We start from the raw sequence: 25,512 nt of genomic DNA, 5'->3' as shown, positions 1-25,512 counted from the left end.
CTGAATGCTCACAAAATTTCTGCCTTTTTAAAAAGATATGAAAGTGATCATATTTAATTTTCAATGCAACTAGAAATGAATTTTGATATATTAGGAATCTAATTAAGAGAAAACCAAGGAACAGAAATATTTTGTAAGCTTTCAAGTTCTTTTTTGTTATTTGAAGCTGATACAATGTTTGAAAAATACTATACCGCTTTTGAGAACAACTTCTTCCTTTGGTTGAGGTTTAGGTTCAGGAAGTAATTTGCGAACTTTCTTTTCACCTCCAGCCACTTAAAAAAATATGATTTTAAATTTTGAAGTAAATTCATATAAAAAGTAAATTTCAACAAGTAACTGTCTCTTTCAAAACTAGTTAACCATGATGCATAAGTAATAATTCTTGTTGCATATAAATACCACAGAATTTAAAAGCAAGAACACACTTCAAGTTGTTTCCTCTGCATAGATCTATATAACCTTGTGATGAAATTCAACTGCATTAACTTCAGGCAAATATAATTCATTCACCTTAAAAGGGTGTAGATGTTATTCTATATTGACTTTATGAATTTTTCATTCAATGCAAGGTTCTTGACAGCATATTTGCCCCAATATGCAATTGTAGATTGTTCAAATCTACACTGATATCCCCCCCGACCATTAATTATAGTAGGCATGAGTGACATTATTCAAATCTTCTCCACTAACAAGAGAAGAAAGCCAAATAATATGGATTATGAACTTGATTTGGGGAAAGGAAAAATACTTAAAACAATCTGAATTTTTAGATATTTCTATAAAATTTCACATTTGGTGTTTTAAATAAGACATTTGCAATTTATTAAATAACTTTCATCTTATGTGACAAAGATAGATGTGCTTAACTCTTACTTGAAATTTTAAACATACAGAGCAAATATGTAAATATTTCATTTTAAATATTTTTCTGTCAAGTATTTTAAGTAAAATTTCACAAATATTAAATGTTTTTATCCATGATAATTATTTTAGAGTTACCAGTATTTGTAATGTAAACCATTTTCATTGATCAAGCTGGAGAGATGCTTATGCATTTAATTTCCATCAGTAATATCATTTACTTATCTAATGAATATAGTGAAAATGTATCTTGGTATCTGTTTTTCCATATTGTTATTTCATTTTTAAGATCTTATGTATGAGACTCAGGTGTAGAACACACCATTGTAGTTATTTTTAAAGTCATTATATATTAATATGTCATTGCATATCATTTAACGTTTGAGTGGCTTTGTAGAGGATTATTACATCCTCTGCATCCACATTAACATCCACAGCAACACTAATTTGTAATCTCTGTTTTATAAACGAGGAAATATATATTCAGATGGGTGATTTTTCCAAAATCCCAGAGTGAATCAGGAATAGATTCAACTTATGAGTCTGGATGTGTTAATTACTTAAATAGAACACTGTTCCCTACTATGCTTACTGGAAAAATGAGCAATTTTATTTTCAATAGATGTTTTATAAACCTTTATGGTTCATTTATTTTTCTTTTCGGTCCAAGCTTAGATAGGGAAAAATACTGTTTAAAGAGAAATACGTTGTGAAAAAATGACCTGCGGTGAGAAAGAAACTTCCCTACAACATGAGATCTGTACACCCAAGAGAATGTTTTGGAGTCCCTGAGAAGAAAGTGATAGGAACGCCATAAGGAAATCCCTATGAATCATGTATTTTTTTTAAATTTAATTTTATTTTTAAACTTTACATAATTGTATTAGTTTTGCCAAATATCAAAATGAATCCGCCACAGGTATACATGTGTTCCCCATCCTAAACCCTCCTCCCTCCTCCCTCCCCATACCATCCCTCTGGGTCGTCCCAGTGCACCAGCCCCAAGCATCCAGTATATTAACAGTATAGAAGGAAAACAGGACTTATTTTTGGTGCTTATAACACTGGCTAAAATACTGTTGTTCAAGTGAAATCGCAAGGCTTTCTATTGCTAGCTCTCAGCATTTTAATCTAAGATGTGTCCTGATATTAATGCCAGCTAACCAGTAAAATTTGCTATTTTTTAGTTTAGGAAAATGCAAAAAGATATATGTCGATGAGACAAAACAACAACTCTCCATGAGTGCATGAAACTGATGATAGACAATGAAAGCAACACTCATGAACCAGGACTATAAAAGCTACAAAAACACAAGAAATCAGTGAGACTACTCTGATTTTTTTTTTTAACGGAAAGAAGAAGAAAAAGAAGAACATTGAAGACAGCAGGAAGAGCAAGGAGTTAGAGCAAGGGATACTGAATATGAGCATTTTCTAGACTGTTGAAATACCTTTCAGAGGTGTAAGCTCCACTTTTTCTGGAACCACAGGTTTCTCAGGAACTTTCTTCTTCGAAACAGCTTTAAAGAAGATGATCTTACTTTTATTATTTGTTTATTTAGACTGATCTGAAGCAAATTATTAAATACCTGCTTTATTGTCTATACCCAAAAGCATTAATAACAGCCAAGAACAGCCACTGAAGAACATACAAGAAGCGTTCAAACCATGAAAACAGATTCAAGTTTTACTCCAAAGTGGAGTAGTAAGTTAAAGTCTGGCTGAGAAGAAAGATAAGTTTTACTCTTTGCAGGGGTAAGAAATCTTCCTTTGCATATAGATTTTACAAGAAGGGAAACATATTTAAGTGTGTATCTTCATAAAATGTCAATCAACAGATGGGTAACCTTTTAAGAAGTGTTCGCTTTTTCTATGTCGGATTTAAAATGCCAAAGACTCTCCCTACAGGCCAGGAGTGTTGTAGAGAGGCAAGAAACAAGATTTCCTATGGAAAACTCTGATTTTGTGTACATGTGTAGGTAAGGGAAAACTGCTCACCTAAGATTATATCTAGATTATTTTAGATGGGGAAATCTCATGACACCACAAATAGACAACATTTTGTTAAAATAGAAATAATACAATTTTGCCAGTTTTTCAGCTTTTAAAGATGTTATTTTAAGAATTAAATAATATTGAATCAATTCAAAGTCAAAGTGAAAGTCACTCAGTCATGTCCGACACTTTGTGACCACATGGACTATAGTCCATGGCATTCCCCAGGCCAGAATACTGGAGTGGGTAGCCTTTCCCTTCTCCAGGGGATCTTCCCAACCCAGGGATTGAACCCAGGTCTCCCGCATTGCAGGCAGATTCTTTACCAGCTGAGCCACAAGGAAAGCCCAAGAATACTGAATTCAAAGAAAAATCTAAATGCAAAGAGAATGAAAGAAAGTTTAACAAGGGGAACAACCACAGAACACAGTTGGGTTTTTATCAAGTTGTAAAAAAAAAAAAAAAAAAGTGGGGAAGCAGTGATAAGTTGTTCATATACCTTCTTTTCATGGTCTATGAACACATCAGCTATTAGATCCCATAAATATAATGCCTATAGTATATTTTAAAGCATATGTCATTCTTTAAGGACAACGTTTTGGCTTTTGTATAAATTCATTAGTGCAATATTAAAAATATCCTGCTAAGTTTTCTTCTACATTTCACATGCACAAGATCCCAAAGATATGCACAGCAATCACACTTTGAAATCAGAAAACCCTTTCACCCCACTCTGCATGAGAAAGTTAGTTGGACAGCCCCTGCATCCAGATGGTCAGGATGAAGCTAACCATGGCGCACTTTCTGACACTTTGGGCAGCAAGCGTGGCCTGATAACGCACCCAGGGCAGCATAATACACAAGTCTCTGAAATTCTCCAGCATGATCATGTCCAAAAGTACACATTTAAAAAATACATTTCTTGCAAGCACCACTTCAGATGTTTGGATGGAAGTTTGGAGCAGGTTAATAAAACTTTGGAAGTATCATTTGATACCTTTAAGCTGGAATATTTTCTCCTTTACATCTTCTTTAGGTGGAGCAGGAGGAGGAGCTGGGGGCCTTGGTTTTAGTTTTGGTTTCTCAATAACCTTCTTTTCAGGTTCAGGTTCTTAAAAGAGTATTTCAGGAGTATTAGTATATGAATACAACGACTGGTATGTGGACTTACAGTATATTCAGCAGAAATATAAGGATATTTATGTAAGAAGTAAGAAGCATATTTAAGTAAGAAGTTTGCTTTTTTGGATACATAATGTGGGTATCCAACATAAAACATAAAAATGTTCAACATAAAACATAAGAATATCAACACTGTACATAGATAACAAGTACAGCACAAGCACTAATGAAAATGACAAAGGAAGCATCCATATAAGCCACACTGACGTGAAATAAATAGTACAAGTCACATGAACACAGACGACAGAGATGCACATTTAAAACAATACCTTACATACAGGTGAAGAGAGACATACTGTACACATCGAACAACATAAAACATATGCATATATATCAAGAGGAAGAATATGGTGATGAAGATTTAAGTCCGATTAACTGAATACCTTGTACTGGTGTTTCTTCCGGCTGTGGTTCAGGTTCTTCGGGTTCTTCAGGCTTAACATACTTTTCAATTTCACGTTCTTTAGAGAATGTTGACAAAGGATAAGAGGTTGTAATGTAAAGTTCTTCACAAGACTCATACACATTTCACACAGATGCAAAGATGACAGTCACAGAAACAAAAATATATGTATTCACTTACATAGAAAAAGAGGTTAATATTTCTATTTTCTTATATTCAAGCTTTCTACTGTTTGATGTATGTTGATGGCAAATGAAATGATTTTTAAAATCTGATGTTGGGTTATCAGTGGAAGATCCAATGCAATGATTCCAGTTTTGCCTCAGTAAACTGTATCTTTTGGAATTTATAATTACAGTCAAGAATAATCAAAGATTATACTTCAAAAGAAGTTTAATGATTTGAAAAACAAAGAAGTCAAATATGTGCTAGAATGCTTTTACATATAATTTCAAGAAGGAATGTTAGCCTATACATACTTTTGTATTTCTAATAGGAATTTTCAAGAGATTAAAAATTTTATATTTATACATATATATATATATACCTTCAGCAGGGGGAGTCTCTTTTCTACCAATGGTTATGGATGCTCTTTCTTCATATATTATTTCCTCAGGCGACTCTTCAACTTAAAAAACACAGTATTTTATTTTAGACTGAATTCAGAGTAGAATACTGTGACTGCTGAGTTTCAACGTATCAACTTAGTTACACACTAGAACATATTCTTCAGAAGATTTCAAAATGCCAATAACTTTACTACATAAGACAGGCAACAGATAAACACAAAAGATCCATCTACAACCAAAGCAAGATGATGAGACGACTATCATCTTTCCAAGATTTAGAGCACAGCCATGTACCTTGTACAGGTGGAGCTTCTGGTTCTTCAGGGATAGGAACTGACACTTTCTCTTCTGTGACGATTTCCTTGGGAACTTCAGGCACTTTAAAGATATTGATTTTGTTTACTATTAAGAATTTAGAAGATGTACAAGATATTGCAAAGAGCAGGCAAAGAATACATGGGTATAGTACTTCATCTTATAAAACTTAGTGGGGAAAATAGCTTTAGAGGCAAGGCACCCTTTTGGACATCCTAATTTCATAAATGAGTCTTTGCAGCCTTCTTCATTTATTTCTCATCCTCTGTGTGCCTTTAAATATAGATGTTTTCCACTGGTCTAACTTTGATGATTTTAAAAACTGAATCTACATTTTTTGAGCAATCACTCCACTCTCAACTCTTATTTCCATGGTAATGACCTATGGATCTACATCTCTGGCCCCAATCTCTCCTAAGTTCCAGATGCATATTCTCAAATTCCATACTTGAAATGTAAAAGATATATTAACTGCCTTCTTTCTAATATTAGTTTGGGGGTTCAGTGAACCATTCTCATGGCCTAGCTTCAACTCTTGGGCTCATCTATTTCCCTCATTACTTTAAGAATAGACACCCACTCAATCTCCACTTCTCTTAAATCCAATCCTTTCCATTTCTGTCACCACTGATCTTACTCAATTTTTGAAGACCTTAAAAATTGCAATGGCTCTTTTCTATTATTGTCCTCTTCTAAGAATTTGACCTTCTGCCAGTTATCTGAAGCTCGACTCCTGTTAATTTATACACCACTGAAGCCTATTGCCCACAGACTAAAGTACATGCCTTATATTAGCATTCAAAGAACTCCAAAACATGACTGGCATTATTACATCCAGCCTTATCTTTCAGGATAAGCTAGGTTTCTTCTGTTTGTCTTATTTTCTCCTTGCCTTCATTATTTCCCTCTGTTTTTCTGTAAAATCTGTTCTTGCATAAACTTATACTTCATATTTTTGTTATAAGAACTACTATTAAGATGCTTAACATTCAGATAAATACATTCTTTCTTTCTTCATGGTAGATACCTTTTACTCGCTGGATTTCTGGTTTTTTGGTAACAGGCACAGGTTCTTTCTTTACTGGAACAAGTCTCTTGGGCAGCTCAGACACTTTGAAGATATTAGTTTTATTTTAGAAAGAGTATTTAAAGACATTGGAAAAAGAGTTAAGAATAAAGAACTTATAATTAAAGAGCAGCATTAAAATTAATGAAAGCAAAATAAGGACATTTTTGTCCCTAACACTGAAGACAACTTATTGGATTCCACTTGAAGATAAATGAATACTTAAAAAAAATTATAATGTCAATGATGATGTGAATACCTTTAATTTCTGGTGTTTCTGGCTTCTTAATAGTTGGGACTTTCTTCATTGGGACAACTTTCTTTGCCATCGCAGGTACTTTAAAGATATTAGTAGCATTTAATAATATAAAATTGCAAGATGCAATATGTACACATTAATTTGACAAGTCTGCTCAGGACTGTAACATACAGATGACAGTTCATAATACAGCACATAATATAGCACAATATAAAACAAGGAAAGAGTGCCAAATTTCTGACAACACACAAAAAAGTAAATATTTATTTTACTGTAAGTACCTTTAGGAGGTGGAGGTTCTGGTTTTTTGATGACAGGAACTTTCTTCTCTGGAACAATCTTCTTGGGCTCTTCAGGCACTTGAAAGATAGGGATTTCTTTTAGAGTCAAATGATGACAATGAAAAGATTAATGCTATGAATGAATAAAAAAGATCACACTTATGTCTTTGCTATGCTGCATTGTGTGTGTAGGACAAAAGCTTTATGTGTGCAACTGACTTTTGTTCTTGCCAATGAGATCAAATGTTAAGGAAGGAAATAGAAGACTGAAATGTTTGCCTTAAACAAGATAAATAATAGACATAAAAAATCAAATGGTGTATTCTTCCATTCAGTGAATCTTGTCTTGTACCTGCTGGTGGTGGGGCTTCCGGTTCCACCTCTTCTACAACAGGAACGGGCTCTTCCTCTTCTACAGCAGGAACAGGCTCTTCCTCTTCTACAACAGGAACGGGCTCTTCCTCTTCTACAACAGGAACTGGCTCCTCTTCTTCAGGAACAATTTCCACAGGTTCTTCATAAACTTTAAAGATATAGTTAATTTTAATTGAATGTGTGGAACAGTATTCTAAAATGCCCAAATGTGAAACACAATGAATAGTCATCTTGATTTCTTCCCTTGTTTCTATTAATATCATCACTTATATTAAGATGAAATCCATCTTGTTTGACTGATTTCTGTGTCTATTGCTTTGAACGTTTGAAAAACCCCTTAGTGTTTAATGTCATTTATGGTCATTAGCTCACCTGTCCTGCTTTGTGTGTGCATTAGAGAAGCTTTGTGTAACACAGCTTATGATGGCCAGTGTAGTTGCTGACTATGGACCTCAAATAGATTTAAGATTGGAGCTAATTAAGAACCATGAAGTCAGACAAATAATTAAAGGACAGAAAATGACCAAGAGATACTGAATTAGAAGAGGAACAAGGCCTACATTAAAAACAGTCAAAAGTGGTAAGCTCATAAACAGCATTACATGTACCTTCTGGAGGAGGAGACTCTACTTTCTCAGGAATAGGGATGGCTGGTTTCTCCTCCAAGACAGGTTTCTTTGGTACCTCTGGCACTTAAAAGAAAGAGTTAGTTTTACTTCTGGGTAGTTGAGAAGTACATGAATTTTATACCATATCTAGTTCAAATAACCCAGGGACAGATCCATGAACAAAATTCACAATGAGGCCAGTGATCTGTTCTTGGATCCACATGGTCAGAAGAAAACAAAGCCTATTAACATCAACAAAACCATGTTAGAAAACTCTTCTAATACTTACAACAGACGTACCAGTCTTTTTTTTTTTTTTCAATCAATGATGCTATTTAAAAACATTTAAAACTCTAAAAGCCAGTATACTAGGTTTGTAGTTGTTAATATAAGATGTTTGACAAACAAAAGGATTTCCTATTGGAAGTGAAACCAAGAGTGAGTGCTTATCTACAGGTTAGTGACATGTACCTTTAGCTGGTGGGACTTCAGGCTTTTTGGGAACAGCTACTTTCTTTTCTGGAACGACTTCTTTTGGAACTTCAGGCACTTTAAAGATATTAGTATTTTAACATTATGAAGAATCACGTGCAAACATTCATCACATTTACACAGAACAAAATGCTTGTCAAGAGCTAGAGGTTGTATCCACCTCTCTTAGACAGTAGACAGTTACAAGTACCTTTAGGCGGCGGGACTTCTGGTTTCTTGGGAACCACTGGAGGCACTTTCTTTTCAGGAACAACTTCCTTGGGCACCTCAGGCACTTAAAAAGATATTAGTATTTAGCTCATCGTTTCAATGACATACGGAAATCATTAAGCTGAGCAGCGGAACATAGCATTTTAGAGACACATTTTTCTGTATGAAGCAGTGGCAGTGGGAAATACCTTTCGCTGGTGGTGGTTCAGGTTTCTTGGCAACAACAGCGGGTGGTTTCTTTTCCGGGACAGGTTTCTTAGGTGGGACGGTCACTAAAGATATTATGATTTATGTTTTAGAATCGGTGAAGAAGAGTGAGAAACAATAAAAGTCATAACGCCTAGAATCTGGCGGCCAAGAAGGGCAAAGATTGGCTAAAGCTGCATGGCAGCTGGCCAGTACCTTTTGGAGGAGGAGCAGGAACAGGCTCTGGCTCTTCTACGACTTCAACTGGAGGCTCCTCTGGGGCTATTTCCTCAGGCTCCTCATACACTTTAAAGACACAAGTTTGTTTGAATGCTAGAACTGACTCAAGCATATGAAACATTTTGTAAAATGATTTTTACAGTGCTCAGAAGAGAGTTTTTCCTTTTAAAAATACTAGTTTGGAGAGTTTCACGATTACCTGCAGGGGGAGGACTTTCCGGTTTGGGAGGAATAGCTTCAGGCACCTTCTTTTCTGGCACAGCTGCCTTTGGCACCTCGGGTACTTTAAAGAGATTAGTATTTTCATGATTAGACCCAAAATGAAGACAAACAGACCGTGTCAAACAGCAACATGCGGGCAGCTACCTTTGGCTGGTGGGACTTCTGGCTTTTTAGGAGGTGCCACAGGCACTTTCTTTTCAGGGACAACTTCTTGGGGAGCTTCAGGCACTTAAAAGATATTAGTAAAATTACATTTAGGAGTTATGAGAGCACTGGAACAAATTATTTTCAAGAACAGAAGAGTTATATCTTTTTAAGCCTAAGGTCTGTGACAAGTACCTGTAACAGGTGGAACTTCTGGCTTTTTAGGAGGTGCCGCTGGTACTTTCTTTGGAGGGACGACTTCCTTGGGAGCTTCAGGCACTTAAAAGACATTAGTAAAATTATATTTAGGAGCTATGCAGTTCACTGGAACAAATATTTTCCAGAGCAGAAGCATTATGTCTTTTTAAGATCAGTGACAAATACCTTTAGCAGGTGGGACTTCTGGCTTTTTCGGAGGCGTCACGGGTACTTTCTTCTCAGGGACGACTTCCTTGGGGGCCTCTGGCACTTAAAAGATTTTAGTAAAATTACATTTAGAAGTTGTGGGAGCACTAGAGCAAAATGCTTTTGAGAGCAGAAGAGTTTTATCTCCTTAAATCTAAGGTGAGTGACGGCTACCTGTAACAGGTGGGACTTCTGGCTTTTTAGGAGGCATCACAGGCACTTTCTTTTCAGGGACAACTTCTTGGGGAGCTTCAGGCACTTAAAAGATATTAGTAAAATTACATTTAGGAGTTATGAGATCATTGGAACAAATTATTTTCAAGAGCAGAGGAGTTATGTGATTTAAGCCTAAGATCAGTGACAAATACCTTTAGCAGGTGGGACTTCTGGCTTTTTCGGAGGCGGCACGGGTACTTTCTTCTCAGGGACGACTTCCTTGGGAGCCTCTGGCACTTAAAAGATTTTAGTAAAATTACGTTTAGAAGTTGTGGGAGCACTAGAGCAAAATGCTTTTGAGAGCAGAAGAGTTTTATCTCCTTAAATCGAAGGTGAGTGACGGCTACCTGTAACAGGTGGGACTTCTGGCTTTTTAGGAGGCATCACAGGCACTTTCTTTTCAGGGACAACTTCTTTTGGCACCTCAGGCACTTAAAAGATATTAGTAAAATTACATTTAGTAGTATGAGACCAATGGAGCAAATATTTTCAAGAACAGAAGAGTTATGTGCTTTAAAGCCTAAGTTTCATGACAAATACCTTTAGCAGGTGGGACTTCTGGCTTTTTAGGAGGCATCACAGGTACTTTCTTTTCAGGGACAACTTCTTTTGGAGCCTCAGGTACTTAAAAGATATTAGTAAATTTATGTTTAGTAGTTATGTGACCACTACATTCAAGAGCAGAAGAGTTTTATCTTCTTAAATCGAAGGTGAATGACAGGTACCTGTAATAGGTGGGGCCTCTGGCTTTTTAGCAGGTGCCACTGGCACTTTCTTTTCAGGGACAATTTCTTGAGGAACTTCAGGTGCTTAAAAGATAGTAGTTTTATGCTTAGGTTAAAGAGGTCAATGAATTAAAAGTACTTCCAAGAGCAGAGGAGGTATTTCTTCTATAGAAAAAGGACTGGGGTGAAAAATACCTGAAACTGGAGGGACTTCCAGTTTTTTGGGTGGTGCTTTGGGCACTTTCTTTTCTGGAACAATGTCTTGGGGAACTTCAGGCACTTGAAAGATATTAGTAGTTTTACGGTTAGGTTAATGAAGAGCAAAGGACTTGAATCATTCTCAAGAACTCAAGAGACATTTCTTCTGTATAAGGAGTCCAGACCCGACATGTACCTGTGACAGGTGGGGCTTCCGGTGTTTTGGGTGGTGCCTTGGGGACTTTCTTTTCTGGAACAACTTCTTGGGGAACTTCAGGCACTTGAAAGATATTAGTAGTTTTACGGTTAGGTTAATGAAGAGCAATGGACTAAAATCATTCTTAAAAATTGAAGAGACATTTCTTCTGCAGAATGTTGTGGGTCAACATGTACTTGTGACAGGTGGGACTTCCGGTGTTTTGGGTGGTGCCCTGGGAATGTCCTTTTCTGGGACAACTTCTTGGGTAATTTCAGGCACTTGAAAGATATTAGTAGTTTTAAGATTAGGTTAATGAAGAACAATGGAGTTGACTTATTCTAAAGAACTGAAGAGACATTTCTTCTGCAGAATGAGGTCAGAACCAATATGTACCTGTGACAGGGGAGACTTCCAGTTTTTTGGCTGGTGCCTTAGGGACTTTCTTTACTGGGACAACTTCTTGGGGAACTTCAGGCACTTGAAAGATATTAGTAGTTTTATGGTTAGGGTAATGAAGAGCAATGGACTAAAATCATCCTCAAAAACTGAAGACACATTTCTTCTGAAGAATGAAGTCAGAGCTAAATTGTACCTGTGACAGGTGGGGCTTCCATTGTTTTGGGTGGTGCCTTGGGGACTTTCTTTTCTGGAACAACTTCTTGGGGAACTTCAGGCACTTGAAAGATATTAGTGGTTTTATGGTTAGGGTAATGAAGAGCAATGGACTAAAATCATCCTCAAAAATTGAAGGGACATTTCTTCTGCAGAATGTTGTGGGTCAACATGTACCTGTGACAGGTGGGACTTCCGGTTTTTTGGATGGTGCCTTGGGAACTTTCTTTTCTGGGACAACTTCCTTGGTAACTTCAGGCACTTGAAAGATATTAGTAGTTTTATGATTAGGTTAATGAATAGCAATGGGCTTGAATCATACTCAAACCCTGAAAGACATTTCTTCTGAAGAATGAGATCAGAGCCAACATGTACCTGTGACAGGTGGGGCTTCCGGTTTTTTGGATGGCACCTTGGGAACTTTCTTTTCTGGAACAACTTCCTGGGGAACTTCAGGCACTTGAAAGATATTAGTAGTTTTATGGTTAGGGTAATGAATAGCATGGACTAAAATCATTCTCAAAAATTGAAGGGACATTTCTTCTGCAGAATGTTGTGGGTCAACATGTACCTGTGACAGGTGGGACTTCTGGCTTTTTCGGTGGTGCCTTGGGAACTTTCTTTTCTGGGATAACTTCTTGGGGAACTTCAGGCACTTGAAAGATATTAGTAGTTTTATGGTTAGGTTAATGAATAGCATGGACTAAAATCATTCTCAAAAATTGAAGAGACATTTCTTCTGCAGAATGTTGTCTGGGTCAACATGTACCTGTGACAGGTGGAACTTCTGGTTTTTTGGGTGGCACCTGGGGAACTTTCTTTTCTGGAACAACTTCCTGGGGAACTTCAGGCACTTGAAAGATATTAGTAGTTTTATGGTTAGGGTAATGAAGAGCAATGGACTAAAATCATCCTCAAAAACTGAAGACACATTTCTTCTGAAGAATGAAGTCAGAGCTAAATTGTACCTGTGACAGGTGGGGCTTCCATTGTTTTGGGTGGTGCCTTGGGGACTTTCTTTTCTGGAACAACTTCTTGGGGAACTTCAGGCACTTGAAAGATATTAGTAGTTTTATGGTTAGGGTAATGAATAGCATGGACTAAAATCATTCTCAAAAATTGAAGGGACATTTCTTCTGCAGAATGTTGTGGGTCAACATGTACCTGTGACAGGTGGGACTTCTGGCTTTTTCGGTGGTGCCTTGGGAACTGTCTTTTCTGGGATAACTTCTTGGGGAACTTCAGGCACTTGAAAGATATTAGTAGTTTTATGGTTAGGTTAATGAATAGCATGGACTAAAATCATTCTCAAAAATTGAAGGGACATTTCTTCTGCAGAATGTTGTGTGTCAACATGTACCTGTGACAGGTGGGACTTCCGGTGTTTTGGGTGGTGCCTTGGGGACTTTCTTTTCTGGGACAACTTCCTTGGTAACTTCAGGCACTTGAAAGATATTAGTAGTTTTATGATTAGGTCAATGAATAGCATGGACTAAAATCATTCTCAAAAATTAAAGAGACATTTCTTCTGCAGAATGAGATCAGAGCCAACATGTACCTGTGACAGGTGGGACTTCTGGTTTTTTAGGTGGTGCCTTGGAAACTTTCTTTTCTGAGACAATTTCTTGGGGAACCTCGGGTACTTGAAAGATATTAGTAGTTTAACGGTTAGGTTAATGGTGAGCAATGGGCTTAAGTCATTCTCAAAACCTGAAAAGACATTTCTTCTGAAGAATGAGGTCAGAGCTAACAGGTACCTGTGACAGGTGGGGCTTCCAGTGTTTTGGGTGGCGCCTTGGGAGCTTTCTTTTCTGGGACAACTTCTTGGGGCACCTCAGGCACTTGAAAGATATTAGTAGTTTAAGACTTTGGGAAATTTGAAGGTATATGTTACAATGATTATGAAGAGACAAGACAATATACATTCTTAACACAGCAGAGGGGATAAATACCTTTAGCAGGTAGGACTTCTGGCTTTTTGGGCACAGCCACTTTCTTTTCAGGCACAACTTCTTTAGGAACTTCAGGAACTTTGAAGATATTAGTATCTATTAGTTAGAAACTATCAAATGGGAATATCGACAACACACTTGCCCAAGCAAATACCATTTATAAAACTGACGGACACTTCTAAACACCCTTTCCCCAGCCCCCAAAACAGGTGACCCACAACATGGAAGGATAAATACCTTTAGCTGGTGGAGCTTCTGGCTTTTTAGGAGGAGCCACAGGCACTTTCTTTTCAGGGATGACTTCCGGCGGTACCTCAGGCACTTAAAAAATATTCATAATTTGTGTTTAGAAAGGTGGAAATAATGAATGACTGTATCATGTAATCATACACCAAGATATTTTGGATAACTCCCAAACCTCTTTTTTCTTTAGAATTTTATTACCTTTATGTAGTGGGACATATACACATAATTTCTTCTAGCTAAAAGAGCAATTATTTCCTTCCCGGTATGTATAGTATTGCCATTACCTGCAGGGGGAGGACTTTCCGGTTTGGGAGGAATAGCTTCAGGCACCTTCTTTTCTGGCACAGCTGCCTTTGGCACCTCGGGTACTTTAAAGAGATTAGTATTTTCATGATTAGACTGAAATGAAGACAAACAGACCGTGTCAAACACAGCAACATGCGGGCAGCTACCTTTGGCTGGTGGGACTTCTGGCTTTTTAGGAGGTGCCACAGGCACTTTCTTTTCAGGGACAACTTCTTGGGGAGCTTCAGGCACTTAAAAGATATTAGTAAAATTACATTTAGGAGTTATGAGAGCACTGGAACAAATTATTTTCAAGAACAGAAGAGTTATATCTTTTTAAGCCTAAGGTCTGTGACAAGTACCTGTAACAGGTGGAACTTCTGGCTTTTTAGGAGGTGCCGCTGGTACTTTCTTTGCAGGGACGACTTCCTTGGGAGCTTCAGGCACTTAAAAGACATTAGTAAAATTATATTTAGGAGCTATGCAGTTCACTGGAACAAATATTTTCCAGAGCAGAAGCATTATGTCTTTTTAAGATCAGTGACAAATACCTTTAGCAGGTGGGACTTCTGGCTTTTTCGGAGGTGTCACTGGTGGCTTCTTTTCAGGGACAACTTCCTTTGGAGCCTCAGGCACTTAAAAGAGATAAGTAAATTTATATTTAGGAGTTATAGGACCACTAGAACAAAATATTTTCAAGAGCAGATGAGTTTTATCTTTTAAGCCTAAGATCCAGGACAAGTACCTGTAACTGGTGGAGCTTCTGGCTCTTTAGGAGGTGCCACAGGCACTTTCTTTTCAGGGAAAACCTCTTTGGGAGCCTCAGGCACTTTGAAGATATTAGTAAATTTACATTTGAGTCACAAGGATCAACACAGACAAGAATCACGTTTACATAGCAACGACACTTTAGAGGCTAGCAAGGCAATTCTTTCCACAGCCCTCCCTATTCCCTCCTGAGGGGCTGTTAGGATGTACCTTTGACAGATAAAACTTCAAGCTTCTGGAGAGTATGGACTTTTTCCCAGACAACTTCTATGGGCACCTCAGGCACTTCAAAGATATTAATATTTTCACATTTAGGAGTCACAAGAATGAACGCAAACAGGAAACACATTTATATAGGAAAAGACATTTTCCCAAACATCTAAGCTTCCGGCAACATATACCTTCATCAGCAAGGACTTCAGCCTTTTCATGACGAACCACGTATGTTTTCTTTTCAGGGACAATTTCTTGGAGAGTCTTGGGCACTTTAAGAAATCAGTATTTCAACATTTAGTGTTTCAAAGGTCAATAGGAACAGCAAAATATTTTCAAGACTACAAGTGCTATTTCTTCTTGAATTTGAGGGCATGGGAACTTGTACCTTTAACTGATGGAGGCTCTCTTTTTTTGGAAGGAACTCTTTTTGCAGGAACATCTTCTTGAGCAGCTTCAGGCACTTTAAAGATATTAGTATTTCACATTTAGGAGTTAAAATGACAAATGAAAACAGTAACCACGCTAAGTAAGAAAATGTAGTTTTCTAGACATCTCTTCTCTGCCTATTGTCCCCTTGCCCCACCAAGCATCTAAGTTGAATGGGATTAGTATTAATAGCATCCTTGCGAAGATGGGCTCACCCTTCTCTAGCGACTAGTTGAGGTGCTATGACACTAGACCCTCCTTATGAAATATTTGTTGAATGAGTACTTTTAATAAAAGCATTTTCTGTTTTGATAGGAATGGTCACACACATTTTCTTCTGAGAGCGGACTTCTTGTGGAGCTTCAAGTGCTTTAAAGATGGTATGTTTACATTCAGGAGTTAGGAAGAACATTAGAAAAACAGTTTTAAGAACTGAGGGTGGCCAATTTCTTCAGTATCTGTTCAGAGGTGATGTGCACCTTTCTCAGGTGGACATTCTGGCTCTTTAGGAACATCCTTAGATACTTTCATTTCAGGAGCAACTTCTTTCACAGCTTCAGCTACTTTGAAGATGTTAGTATTCTACTTAGAGGTTAAGGGATCAGTGGAGACATTAATGACATTAGCCAAAGTGACTTTATGAGTACAAGGGTGCCTCCTTCAAGAACTGGATGAGGGATAAAGTCCTGAAGAAAGGAGTGAAATCTTGTCTTTGTTATTTCCCATCTCCCTACCACCATACACATGGGCATATGTTAAATAAATGAACGAAGGAGGACAGAATAAATGATACCTTTAGGGGATGGTGTTTCAATTTCAGGAGGACTAGCCATGAGTATTTCAGGAGAACTAGCCATGAGTATTTCCTTCCTTAAATGAAGGAAGGAGGACAGAATAAATGATACCTTTAGGGGATGGTGTTTCAATTTCAGGAGGACTAGCCATGAGTATTTCAGGAGGACTAGCCACGAGTATTTCCTTCCTTAAATGAAGGAAGGACAACAGAATAAATGATACCTTTAGGGGATGGTGTTTCAATCTCAGGAGGACCAGCCATGAGTATTTCCTTTATAGGGACAACTTCTTCAGGAGATTCAGGCACTTTAGAGATATTAACGCGTTGTACTTCAGAGTGACGAAGAGCAGTGAAGAGTTTTACTCATAACCCACCTACAGCAATGTTCCAGACTGGGTGACCTCCTTGCTCCCTGAATCTGATTCTTTGGTAATAGTATGAATGTTTGATTATCAGGAGCTGTTTTCTTAGTCACCTCAGACACTATCAATGCTAGTAATTTTATTTCTTTGAATGGTAGCAGTATAAAAATTAGATAATAAAAATTTACCTTAAGGTGAAAAAACCCTGAATTTTGAATAATTAACAATGTACCTTTTGCTATTAGTTTGGGGAAAATAAAAAAGCTCCTTTCTTATCTGAAATGGCTTTATTTTGTACCCTCATATTAGGTACTTTAAAAGGGTAATTGTTTTTAGGAGAAAGGAGAACAACTAAAAGTTTAGACTAAAAAAATAGTGTCAAAGTGCTCAGATAGTCTTCAAATTATAGAATATCGTGGGCATTTTGAAGAATTTGTCATTTTGGATGTTCTAAAACATTTTCATGTTTTAATTAATCTGAAAATGTTCCAAATGGGAAAACTTAAGACTCTTTAAAAATAAAAGACAAGGAGAGGAGCAAATAAATTATTCAGGGCAGAATTCTAACTCTAACTGGTTTTGGTTTTAACTGCCCTGGTTTCAGATAGTTTCAGAGAGGATATTACACACAGAACAGCTTCACAGTGAATTTAATATTTTATTTTCTTTAGGTCATGGTTTTCTGAAAGTAGTTCTGATATTTAAATCCTAGGGGATATCAATTATTTCAAATTCATGTGCTTGTTTTTGGTGGTAAGTTTATTTTAATAGAAAAGCAATTCCAATAGGTAGTGGTATCATATCCTGAATTTCAATCCCATGGAGCATTTGAATTACTGACTTACAGTCTACAGCCAAGAACCTCCGTCATTTGACAACACGGATTTTCACTTTAAAGAGGGATGGGGTGAGCCTATTCAGTCTAGCTTCAGGGATATAAATGTTACAGGTGATCTCTCATATAGATTTTTTTCTAGTACTCTGAATTTTACTTTTTAAGGCAACAGCAATAGCTATTTCCTATTGAAGAAACGACCTGGGTCACATCTGCATATTATATGGACATATATTTTTCCTAGAGGCCTCATAGATAAAATTTATAGCCCATGCATCTCCCTGTGTATAAAGGTATGGACTTTTCCCACTTATGACTCCTGGAGACATGTATAATACCCAGTCAAGCCGCTACTTTGGGGGACACACTTTGAAGTGGCCTCCCTGGTAGCAACTAGAGCTTTTAAGATATTAGTATTTTCACAGGTGTTAAGTACAACAACAATCAGGAGATAAGAAGGCCGACTATCTTCTCACTTGTACCTTTTGGTGGTGGTATTGTTCTTCTGGTAACAGGAGCTTGTCTCTCTGGAACACCTTCCTCAGAGACTTCCACCTCTTTAAAGATATTAGTATTTTTTTAATTGAGAAAAGGCAAAGACAGGAAGACATGACTTACAAAGAAAGTTAGGTATATTAACAGACATTATAACTTTAAATTAATTTTTTTTTGTTCTAATAGTTTATCATTATTTGTTGTATGAATGGGATTTTGCCTTTTTAGGGGCAAACCGTAGACAGTTCCTTGTCTTGGGTACATTAGGGACTCTAAAGATATTAGTATTTTAGCATTAGAGATTGTGAAAATCTACATAAAGCAGTAAACGTATTTTGCAGACTGATGAAAGATTTTCTTATTTAGATTTTCATAGCTAAGAATTATACCTTCGGTTGGAAGATGCTCTGGAATTTGGGGAATAGCCTCAGGTAACTCCACCTCTGGAAATGCTTCTCTGGCTGTATCAGGTTCTTTAAAGATATTAGTAGGTTTATACTTAGAAGTTGTAAAAACAGTAAATTATGTAACATGCAATATTTGAGTCTTCAAGTCAAAGATATTCATCCAAGTTTGATGTTGTTGAAATGTACCTTTAGTTGCTGGTGTTTCTCTCTCTTTGGGAATAGTCACATATATTTTTTCCTCTGGAACAACTTTCTTGGGTGGTTCAGGCACTTAAAAGATATGAGTACAGTTATATTTATTAACAGTGAAGAAAAGTACTGACTTTTTAAAATGAGCCAAAAGTAAATTTTCTTCACTGGGTTATTGGTATTATATACCTTTTGCTGCTTTGGTTTTTGTTTTTTGAGGATGAGTCACAAGCACTTTTTCTTCCAGAAACGATTCTTCAGATACTTCATAAACTTCAAAGATATTAGTATATATATAATTAGAGGCATTTCAAAGTGGATGAAGAATACCATTAAGAAAAATATAACACATCATACACATTCATAACTCAAACGACAGTAGCACATAGACCCAAATTAGTGACAATAATGCACTGGCCTGGAAAAACTCTCATTTCCAGGTTTATGGTACAGGACTCTCGTCACTTCTTTATAAGCATGAGGGTAAATTGAGGAATTCACTGGTCAGGGATTAGTATATAATTCTTCTACTTTGTCTGCAGAAAGCTACTGGTAAATTTTCCCTATTTAACTTTTATGGATTTTTTCTTAAAGAATGGGATTGATGTTGAGTTGCACATCAAGAATTCTTGAATATTTGACCTACTGGAAATTCATCTAAGTCCCTTCCTGTTCCAGAAAGCTAGTTTGCTTGCTTGCTTGCTAAGTCGCTTCAGTCGTGTCCGATTCTGTGTGACCCCATAGATGGCAGCCCACCAGGCTTCCCCATCCCTGGGATTCTCCAGGCAAGAACGCTGGAGTGGGTTGCCATTTCCTTCTCCAATGCATGAAAGTGAAAAGTGAAAGTGAAGTCGCTCAGTCGTGTCCGACCCTCAGCGACCCCATGGACTGCAGCCTTCCAGGCTCCTCCGTCCATGGGATTCTCCAGGCAAGAGTACTGGAGTGGGGTGCCAGTGCCTTCTCCGGTGGTCCCCTAGTTACTTATAGTTTAAAAATATAAACCAAATCTAGTTTATGGCTTCATATTTGATATGAACATGAAAACCATTTAGGGATTAGAAGAAAATAAAAATAAAAATGATTAAATATTTGGAAAAATTAGGCAACTGAAGAAATAAAGAATTCTCCAGCTTTTAGAAAGGAAGACTAGTTGATAATAATAACCAAATTCAAGTACACCAAGGGTATTCAAACAAGGGAATCGTCATATATTTTTATCCCAACCTATTATTATAGGGTGACAAAAACTGGATTTAAATTTTAGATTCAAATAAGTGGAAACTGGCATTTTCACTCTTCAGATTATTAAATAGCATTCTACTTAGAATATTTTATTACTCATATTATTTTACTGTTTAAATTAATCATAATTTTGCATAAAAGCAAAACCAAAAATGACTTGAGGCTTCTTTTGCAATTATAATGGCCTTATAAATCTATGGGTATTTGAGCAGCACTGCCAAAATGTTTCCAACAATTATTTCAAAAAGTAAAAAATAATAACAGTGAAGTATTTTGATTCTACAAGAGCTAAGTAAAATATTATTATGAAGTTAAGGAAAGTTACCTTACGGTCTGAGAAAATGAACTGCTTAAAAACAGAAGACGTTTTTACAGAGACCACATTAACAAGACAATGATAAATTCAACAAGACACATGACTTTCTAAAATTGGGCAATGGTATACATAAAGGACTTTTTTTTTTTTTGGACAATTTGTTTTTTAAATTGGCAAGGAAATATACCTTGTCTGAGGCAAACAGTCATTCAAACTATTTAATTTGAGCCAAATATTTTGGGCATGTTGGGCTTTTTCAAGATATTAGTACATTTACTTTTAAAAGCTATGAAGACAAACTGAGACAAACCAAAGAGAACCATCAATTTTTCTACACTCACTGTAAGTTGTTGCATCTTCAGAAAGAACTATGCGTGATATTTCTTCTTGAATTCTTTCCTTAGGCACCGCAGGAACTTCAAAGATATTAGTATATTAATTGCAATAAATAACTAATATAGCAAGAATATAAAGACACAAAATACAAATATATCACTCACACTCACTGTAAACCATGAATAATTAGACATAGTGTTATTTCCTGTTGTGATTAGCATCAATGTATACCTTTAGCTGGTGGAACTTCAGGCTTTTTAGGAACAGCTTCACGAACTTTTTCTTCTGCAACAATTTTCTTGGGTACTTCAGGAGCTTTAAAGATATGTGTTCGTTTTATTTTTAAGAAGTGCATCATTGGATATAAAATATCAAGACAAAAAGGGGCATTTAACAAGGAGAATGTCAAACGTCTCCAAATTAGGAGTCATCCAAACACAGTGAGTGCATCTCTCTGGATTGCCTTGTTGATGAATCCTTGATTTGCCATATTAGAAAGACTTCGCCCTTTGAATATAGCATCATTTTCTATCGTCATTCGGAACATGTTTGTTTCTAAAGCTATTTGACGATAGCTTCCAACATTAATTATTTTTGAAAAAGAGGTTGAGGGGTCAACATTTAAATACTGCTTAAGAAGAGGTTCAGTACAGATAATAACAACATTTAGGATTAGGTCTGTGTTCCCTGAAGGCTGTTACAAAAGGTAGGATTGTGGGACATAAATTGAAATTTACATCGTTCAGCCATTTTGTGGTGTTGAGGGGAGAATGATCTCTCTCATTCTTCATTGCAATAAGTGCATAAAAGGGAGTTTTGTGTTAGTGGTGAATCAGCAAAGGCAGATACCTTTAGCTGGTGCAACTTTGGGCTCTTCAGGAACATGTACTTTTTCTTCTACCACGATTTTCTTGGGTACTTCAGGTACTTTAAAGATATAGCAATAATTTACTTTTGAACATTCATAAAGATTTTTAACAAGCAGAGCACATGAGAAATGTAAACACAGAACAGAACACAGCCACAATATAAAATACAGACATCGCTTTATCAGGTACATTACAGTAATTAATATGAGTTGAATTTTGATAACACAAACAATAACAAAAAAATCCAAGGGAATTTCTCATGTAAGAGTCATAAGAACTTGACAAGAAAAATGAGTAAGACATCTTCTCTGCTTTTTTCGCCTGTTTTGTTGGAATAATTGGCATTTTCAGTGATAACATTCTTAAATGTTTCAGAGACTTTAAAGATATAAGTATATATTATTTATTAAATACTGTTTCTTATTTTTGTTGTGAAATTCAAGAAGTTTAAAAACCTGAACAAAGCAAGGACATCAAACACAAAGTCATGATATATTTATATCTAGTGGGTCATTAAAATTAATAGTCAACATAAAGACAGGGATTTATCAATAAGCATATTAGTGAATATAAAATCAAAGAGCACCAAAGGAGGAAAACTGGGTTCACTATTTGGTTAGTAATGATATTCATTTTGGGTATTCTTAACAGTGACTCTTTTTTGATAGAACTTTCTTTAACCCCTCACCTGCTTTAAAGATATTAGTTTTGTTTTAGACATTCCAAAAACACAAAACACAGAAGAAAAACATCAAGGAGAATGCAAACTTGTAAAGCTGCCAAGCTGCTACTGCATGTAAAATTAGGTAAGTAATTTTTCACCAATAAAATACCTTTAGCTGGTGGCTCTTTTCGAGGAACAACTTTAGTGGGTGGTTTTTTTGGAGGGATGACTTTCTCAGATATCTCAGGCCCTTTAAAGATATTAGTGTTTCGGTTTAGAACCAACTTCTGAAGTGTAATTGTGCTCAATGACCAAAGTTAGTACAATGAGGGCTCATAAGATGCTTTCTCTATTTATATTTTAAAAATTTACACCACACCTACTTCCAAAAAAGACTTGATTTTGCTAACTTTCATCTAGATTGTAAATTTACTATGTATACTAAGCATATACACATTCCTTCCTATTGAAAGTGAAAGTTGCTCAGCTGTGTCCGACTCTTGATGACCCCAAGGACTATACAGTTTATGGAATTCTCCAGGCCAGAATACTGGAGTGGGTAGCCGCTCCTTTCTCCAGGGGATCTTCCCAACCCAGGGATCAAACCCAGTTCTCCCGCATTGCTAGGAGTCCCACATTTACCAGTCACAAGGGAAGCCCCTCCTTCCTATTACACACATATGATTAACTTGTTCAAAAACTGGAGTGGTCTTGTAGAGGAAGTATTTGTAAGTTTATTCTCAGAATATACTAGAATGCAGGTGCTGCTACCACACTTCATTTCCTTTCTTAATGTTGTTTCTCTTAAAAATATCATAAAATGGAGGAAGCTTTGGATAAGTAATTATCCATGTGTGAATAGCTGGTTGAGTTGCTAACAAAGTAATGGCTGTTTTGCTTCGACTATAAATTCCTCAGTGCACTGAGGAGTTTCTTTTTATTCAACTGATAACACTGGCTAGTTATTTTGGAATCTGTAAGGCAATGGCACCCCACTCCAGTACTCTTGCCTGGCAAATCCCATGGACAGAGGAGCCTGGTAGGCTGCAGTCCATGGTTGTCACTAAGAGTCAGACACGACTGAGCGACTTCACTTTCACTTTTCACTTTTATGCACTGGAGAAGGAAATGGCAACCCATTCCAGTGTTCTTGCCTGGAGAATCCCAGGGACGGGGGAGCCTGGTTGGCTGCCGTCTATGGGGTCGCAGAGAGTTGAACACGACTGAAGCGACTTAGCAGCAGTAGCAGCATACTCTGGTTAATCTTTACTCTGTATCAATCATTGTTATCAAGTAAACTCATACTTCCAGTATTTCATGATTTTGTCAAGGAAATAAGTGAATTTCTAATGTCCAAACTGAACATGACATTTACTTTTAAAAAAAAGAAGTTAGGGCAACATATAACAATTTGTAATATCTGTACAATTCTCTATACCTTTTGGTGGAGCTTTGGGTTTTTCATATACTTCCTCTTCTTCAGCCTCTAAAACTTCTATTACCCTATGGACTTCTTCAGCTCTGTGTACTTCTTCTTCTGCTCTATACTTTTCTACTTTGAGTAATTCTTCTACCTCGTGGAACTCTTCTTCTTCAAAATACTCTTCAACCTCATGGAACTCTTCTTCTTCAAGAGCCTCTTCTACTTGTGCTTCCACTATTTCTAATTCTGTTCTTTCTTCTACTACTTCCTCTTTGTGGAAAGCAACAGATATTTTTTCTTCAAGGACAGCTCTCCCTGAAAAAGCATCTATTTTAAGAGACTCATTTTTTTAAGCACAGGAAAAATGAAGATGTAAATTCAAAATATAAAGAAAAACAACTGAGAAAAGCTTTCATGCAACGATACAAGGACATCAAAGATCTGCCCCCAAAGTACCTTTAGCTGGGGGAACAACTTCTTTTTTAGGCACAGGGACTTTCTTTTCTGGGATTTTCTTTTCTGGGACTTTCTTTTCTGGGACTTTCTTTGGTACTTCGGGCACTTTAAAGACATAGTTTTAATATTTAAGACTGTGAAGAGCAAGCTTTCATAAGCAAAAGACATCAAGTACAATCAAGACATGTTGACATAAAACATAAAACTCTTAATGAAAAGAGATTATAAGAAAGTTGAGGTTAAAAAGAAAAGATGTACCTTTAGCTGGAGGGGCCTCTTTTTTCTGAACAGGAACTGGTGGTTTTTCCTCAGGAACTTTCTTCGGCACTTTAAAGATATTAGGGATTTACAATTAGCTGACAATACTCAATGATAAACATGAAATAAAAACATCAGAAATAGCATCAATATTACAACAATCAAAGTTTAAGAAGTCACTCTGTACTGTAAAATTGGACACCAAATTTAGAGGCAATAAAGATGTCTTCACGTATTTGTGCCACTCATACCTTAGAAGAAGGCATGTCCACAAGAAACCTGTGCCATCTTTTTGTTTTTAATAGCAGGGAGTATCAATATTGAGCCTGATTCTACTATTTTTAATTTCATGAAGGCTTTTTTTAAGTGATTATCCTCATGAAGTACTTAAGCCCCAATACAGGTGTCAAGTTCTGCTGGGCACCATCACGTCCGCTGGGGCGCTCTACTGTGATAGAGACAGATAACCTAAACAATTAGGAGGCTACTGAAGCATCGGCCTAATTAGGAGGCAAAGAGAAATAGATGCTTTGTAATAACCTTGAATACTCTGGTCAGATATCACAAAAGGAACACTAGGCTCTTTAAAATAATTATTATCTAAGTATTAGAATAGATACCCCCCATAAAAAATACAGCAGATATAATTACTGTAATAATTATATGAGAACATTCTACTTATATAATTAGTAAAATCTAGGAATGGAATGTTGAGAATAAAGATCCACCGTAATGTATATAAGTATTGAGAGATGTACTATTAACATTAAAATTCCCAGCTATTTAAAATAAGAATGTTCTGGAATAATTCACACACACACACACACACATACAAATAATCATTCATTAACATTCCAAAATGCTAAAACAACCAAATGAATTATATTTGTACAGGTTCTTAATTAATTTCATAAGCTCTCTATTTAAACGACTCTAAGAAAGCAGTGAAAGAAGATACTTTTGTTTTTTAAAAAGAAGATGGATAAGAATTTAAAGATATTATTATCTTTAGTAAAAGGATTTGTTATACCTTTAGCTGGTGGTGCCTCCACTTTTTTAGGAACAGGAGTAGGTGCTTCAGGTACTGCTTTCTTAACCACTTCAGGCACTTAAAAGAGATTTTATAGACATTGAAAAATGACATGCAATAAACAGAACTACCATATACAAAAAAAAATCCAAACACAAAACATTGATTTATTTTA

At 36.4% G+C, this 25,512-nt stretch overlaps 1 protein-coding gene across 16 annotated transcripts in view; it reads right to left on the bottom strand.

Annotated features, from left to right (window-relative positions):
• TTN (titin) overlaps positions 1-25,512 on the bottom strand; it is a 276,446-nt gene that overhangs the window by 116,989 nt on the left and 133,945 nt on the right. The window contains exons 148-207 of one of the 16 annotated variants that reach the window (XM_055572076.1): positions 25,338-25,415; positions 24,308-24,376; positions 24,050-24,154; positions 23,609-23,908; positions 22,340-22,420; positions 21,487-21,564; positions 20,869-20,952; positions 20,643-20,717; positions 18,933-19,016; positions 18,741-18,824; positions 18,537-18,620; positions 18,135-18,209; positions 15,619-15,693; positions 15,419-15,502; positions 15,228-15,302; positions 14,995-15,078; positions 14,801-14,884; positions 14,612-14,695; positions 14,417-14,500; positions 14,249-14,332; positions 13,956-14,039; positions 13,719-13,796; positions 13,524-13,607; positions 13,325-13,408; positions 13,127-13,210; positions 12,931-13,014; positions 12,735-12,818; positions 12,536-12,619; positions 12,338-12,421; positions 12,142-12,225; positions 11,944-12,027; positions 11,747-11,830; positions 11,548-11,631; positions 11,349-11,432; positions 11,152-11,235; positions 10,953-11,036; positions 10,758-10,841; positions 10,573-10,656; positions 10,380-10,463; positions 10,185-10,268; positions 9,991-10,074; positions 9,796-9,879; positions 9,607-9,690; positions 9,412-9,495; positions 9,245-9,328; positions 9,022-9,111; positions 8,808-8,891; positions 8,600-8,683; positions 8,389-8,466; positions 7,918-8,001; positions 7,287-7,457; positions 6,935-7,012; positions 6,654-6,731; positions 6,356-6,439; positions 5,308-5,391; positions 4,992-5,072; positions 4,425-4,502; positions 3,857-3,970; positions 2,316-2,384; positions 195-275 (exon numbers count right to left, since the gene is read on the bottom strand). In XM_055572076.1, coding sequence (XP_055428051.1) covers positions 195-275; positions 2,316-2,384; positions 3,857-3,970; positions 4,425-4,502; positions 4,992-5,072; positions 5,308-5,391; positions 6,356-6,439; positions 6,654-6,731; positions 6,935-7,012; positions 7,287-7,457; positions 7,918-8,001; positions 8,389-8,466; positions 8,600-8,683; positions 8,808-8,891; positions 9,022-9,111; positions 9,245-9,328; positions 9,412-9,495; positions 9,607-9,690; positions 9,796-9,879; positions 9,991-10,074; positions 10,185-10,268; positions 10,380-10,463; positions 10,573-10,656; positions 10,758-10,841; positions 10,953-11,036; positions 11,152-11,235; positions 11,349-11,432; positions 11,548-11,631; positions 11,747-11,830; positions 11,944-12,027; positions 12,142-12,225; positions 12,338-12,421; positions 12,536-12,619; positions 12,735-12,818; positions 12,931-13,014; positions 13,127-13,210; positions 13,325-13,408; positions 13,524-13,607; positions 13,719-13,796; positions 13,956-14,039; positions 14,249-14,332; positions 14,417-14,500; positions 14,612-14,695; positions 14,801-14,884; positions 14,995-15,078; positions 15,228-15,302; positions 15,419-15,502; positions 15,619-15,693; positions 18,135-18,209; positions 18,537-18,620; positions 18,741-18,824; positions 18,933-19,016; positions 20,643-20,717; positions 20,869-20,952; positions 21,487-21,564; positions 22,340-22,420; positions 23,609-23,908; positions 24,050-24,154; positions 24,308-24,376; positions 25,338-25,415 — 5,283 coding nt within the window. The remainder of the gene's footprint in view (positions 1-194; positions 276-2,315; positions 2,385-3,856; positions 3,971-4,424; positions 4,503-4,991; positions 5,073-5,307; positions 5,392-6,355; positions 6,440-6,653; positions 6,732-6,934; positions 7,013-7,286; positions 7,458-7,917; positions 8,002-8,388; positions 8,467-8,599; positions 8,684-8,807; positions 8,892-9,021; positions 9,112-9,244; positions 9,329-9,411; positions 9,496-9,606; positions 9,691-9,795; positions 9,880-9,990; positions 10,075-10,184; positions 10,269-10,379; positions 10,464-10,572; positions 10,657-10,757; positions 10,842-10,952; positions 11,037-11,151; positions 11,236-11,348; positions 11,433-11,547; positions 11,632-11,746; positions 11,831-11,943; positions 12,028-12,141; positions 12,226-12,337; positions 12,422-12,535; positions 12,620-12,734; positions 12,819-12,930; positions 13,015-13,126; positions 13,211-13,324; positions 13,409-13,523; positions 13,608-13,718; positions 13,797-13,955; positions 14,040-14,248; positions 14,333-14,416; positions 14,501-14,611; positions 14,696-14,800; positions 14,885-14,994; positions 15,079-15,227; positions 15,303-15,418; positions 15,503-15,618; positions 15,694-18,134; positions 18,210-18,536; positions 18,621-18,740; positions 18,825-18,932; positions 19,017-20,642; positions 20,718-20,868; positions 20,953-21,486; positions 21,565-22,339; positions 22,421-23,608; positions 23,909-24,049; positions 24,155-24,307; positions 24,377-25,337; positions 25,416-25,512) is intronic. The other 15 variants (XM_055572078.1, XM_055572080.1, XM_055572079.1 and 12 more) reach the window with 15 other exon arrangements.

This window comes from Bubalus kerabau, chromosome 3 (assembly GCF_029407905.1).
Source record: "Bubalus kerabau isolate K-KA32 ecotype Philippines breed swamp buffalo chromosome 3, PCC_UOA_SB_1v2, whole genome shotgun sequence".
NCBI classification, from domain to species: Eukaryota; Metazoa; Chordata; class Mammalia; order Artiodactyla; family Bovidae; genus Bubalus; species Bubalus kerabau.
The sequence above is the reverse complement of the archived record's forward strand: the minus strand, read 5'-3'. Positions and strand labels throughout refer to the sequence as shown.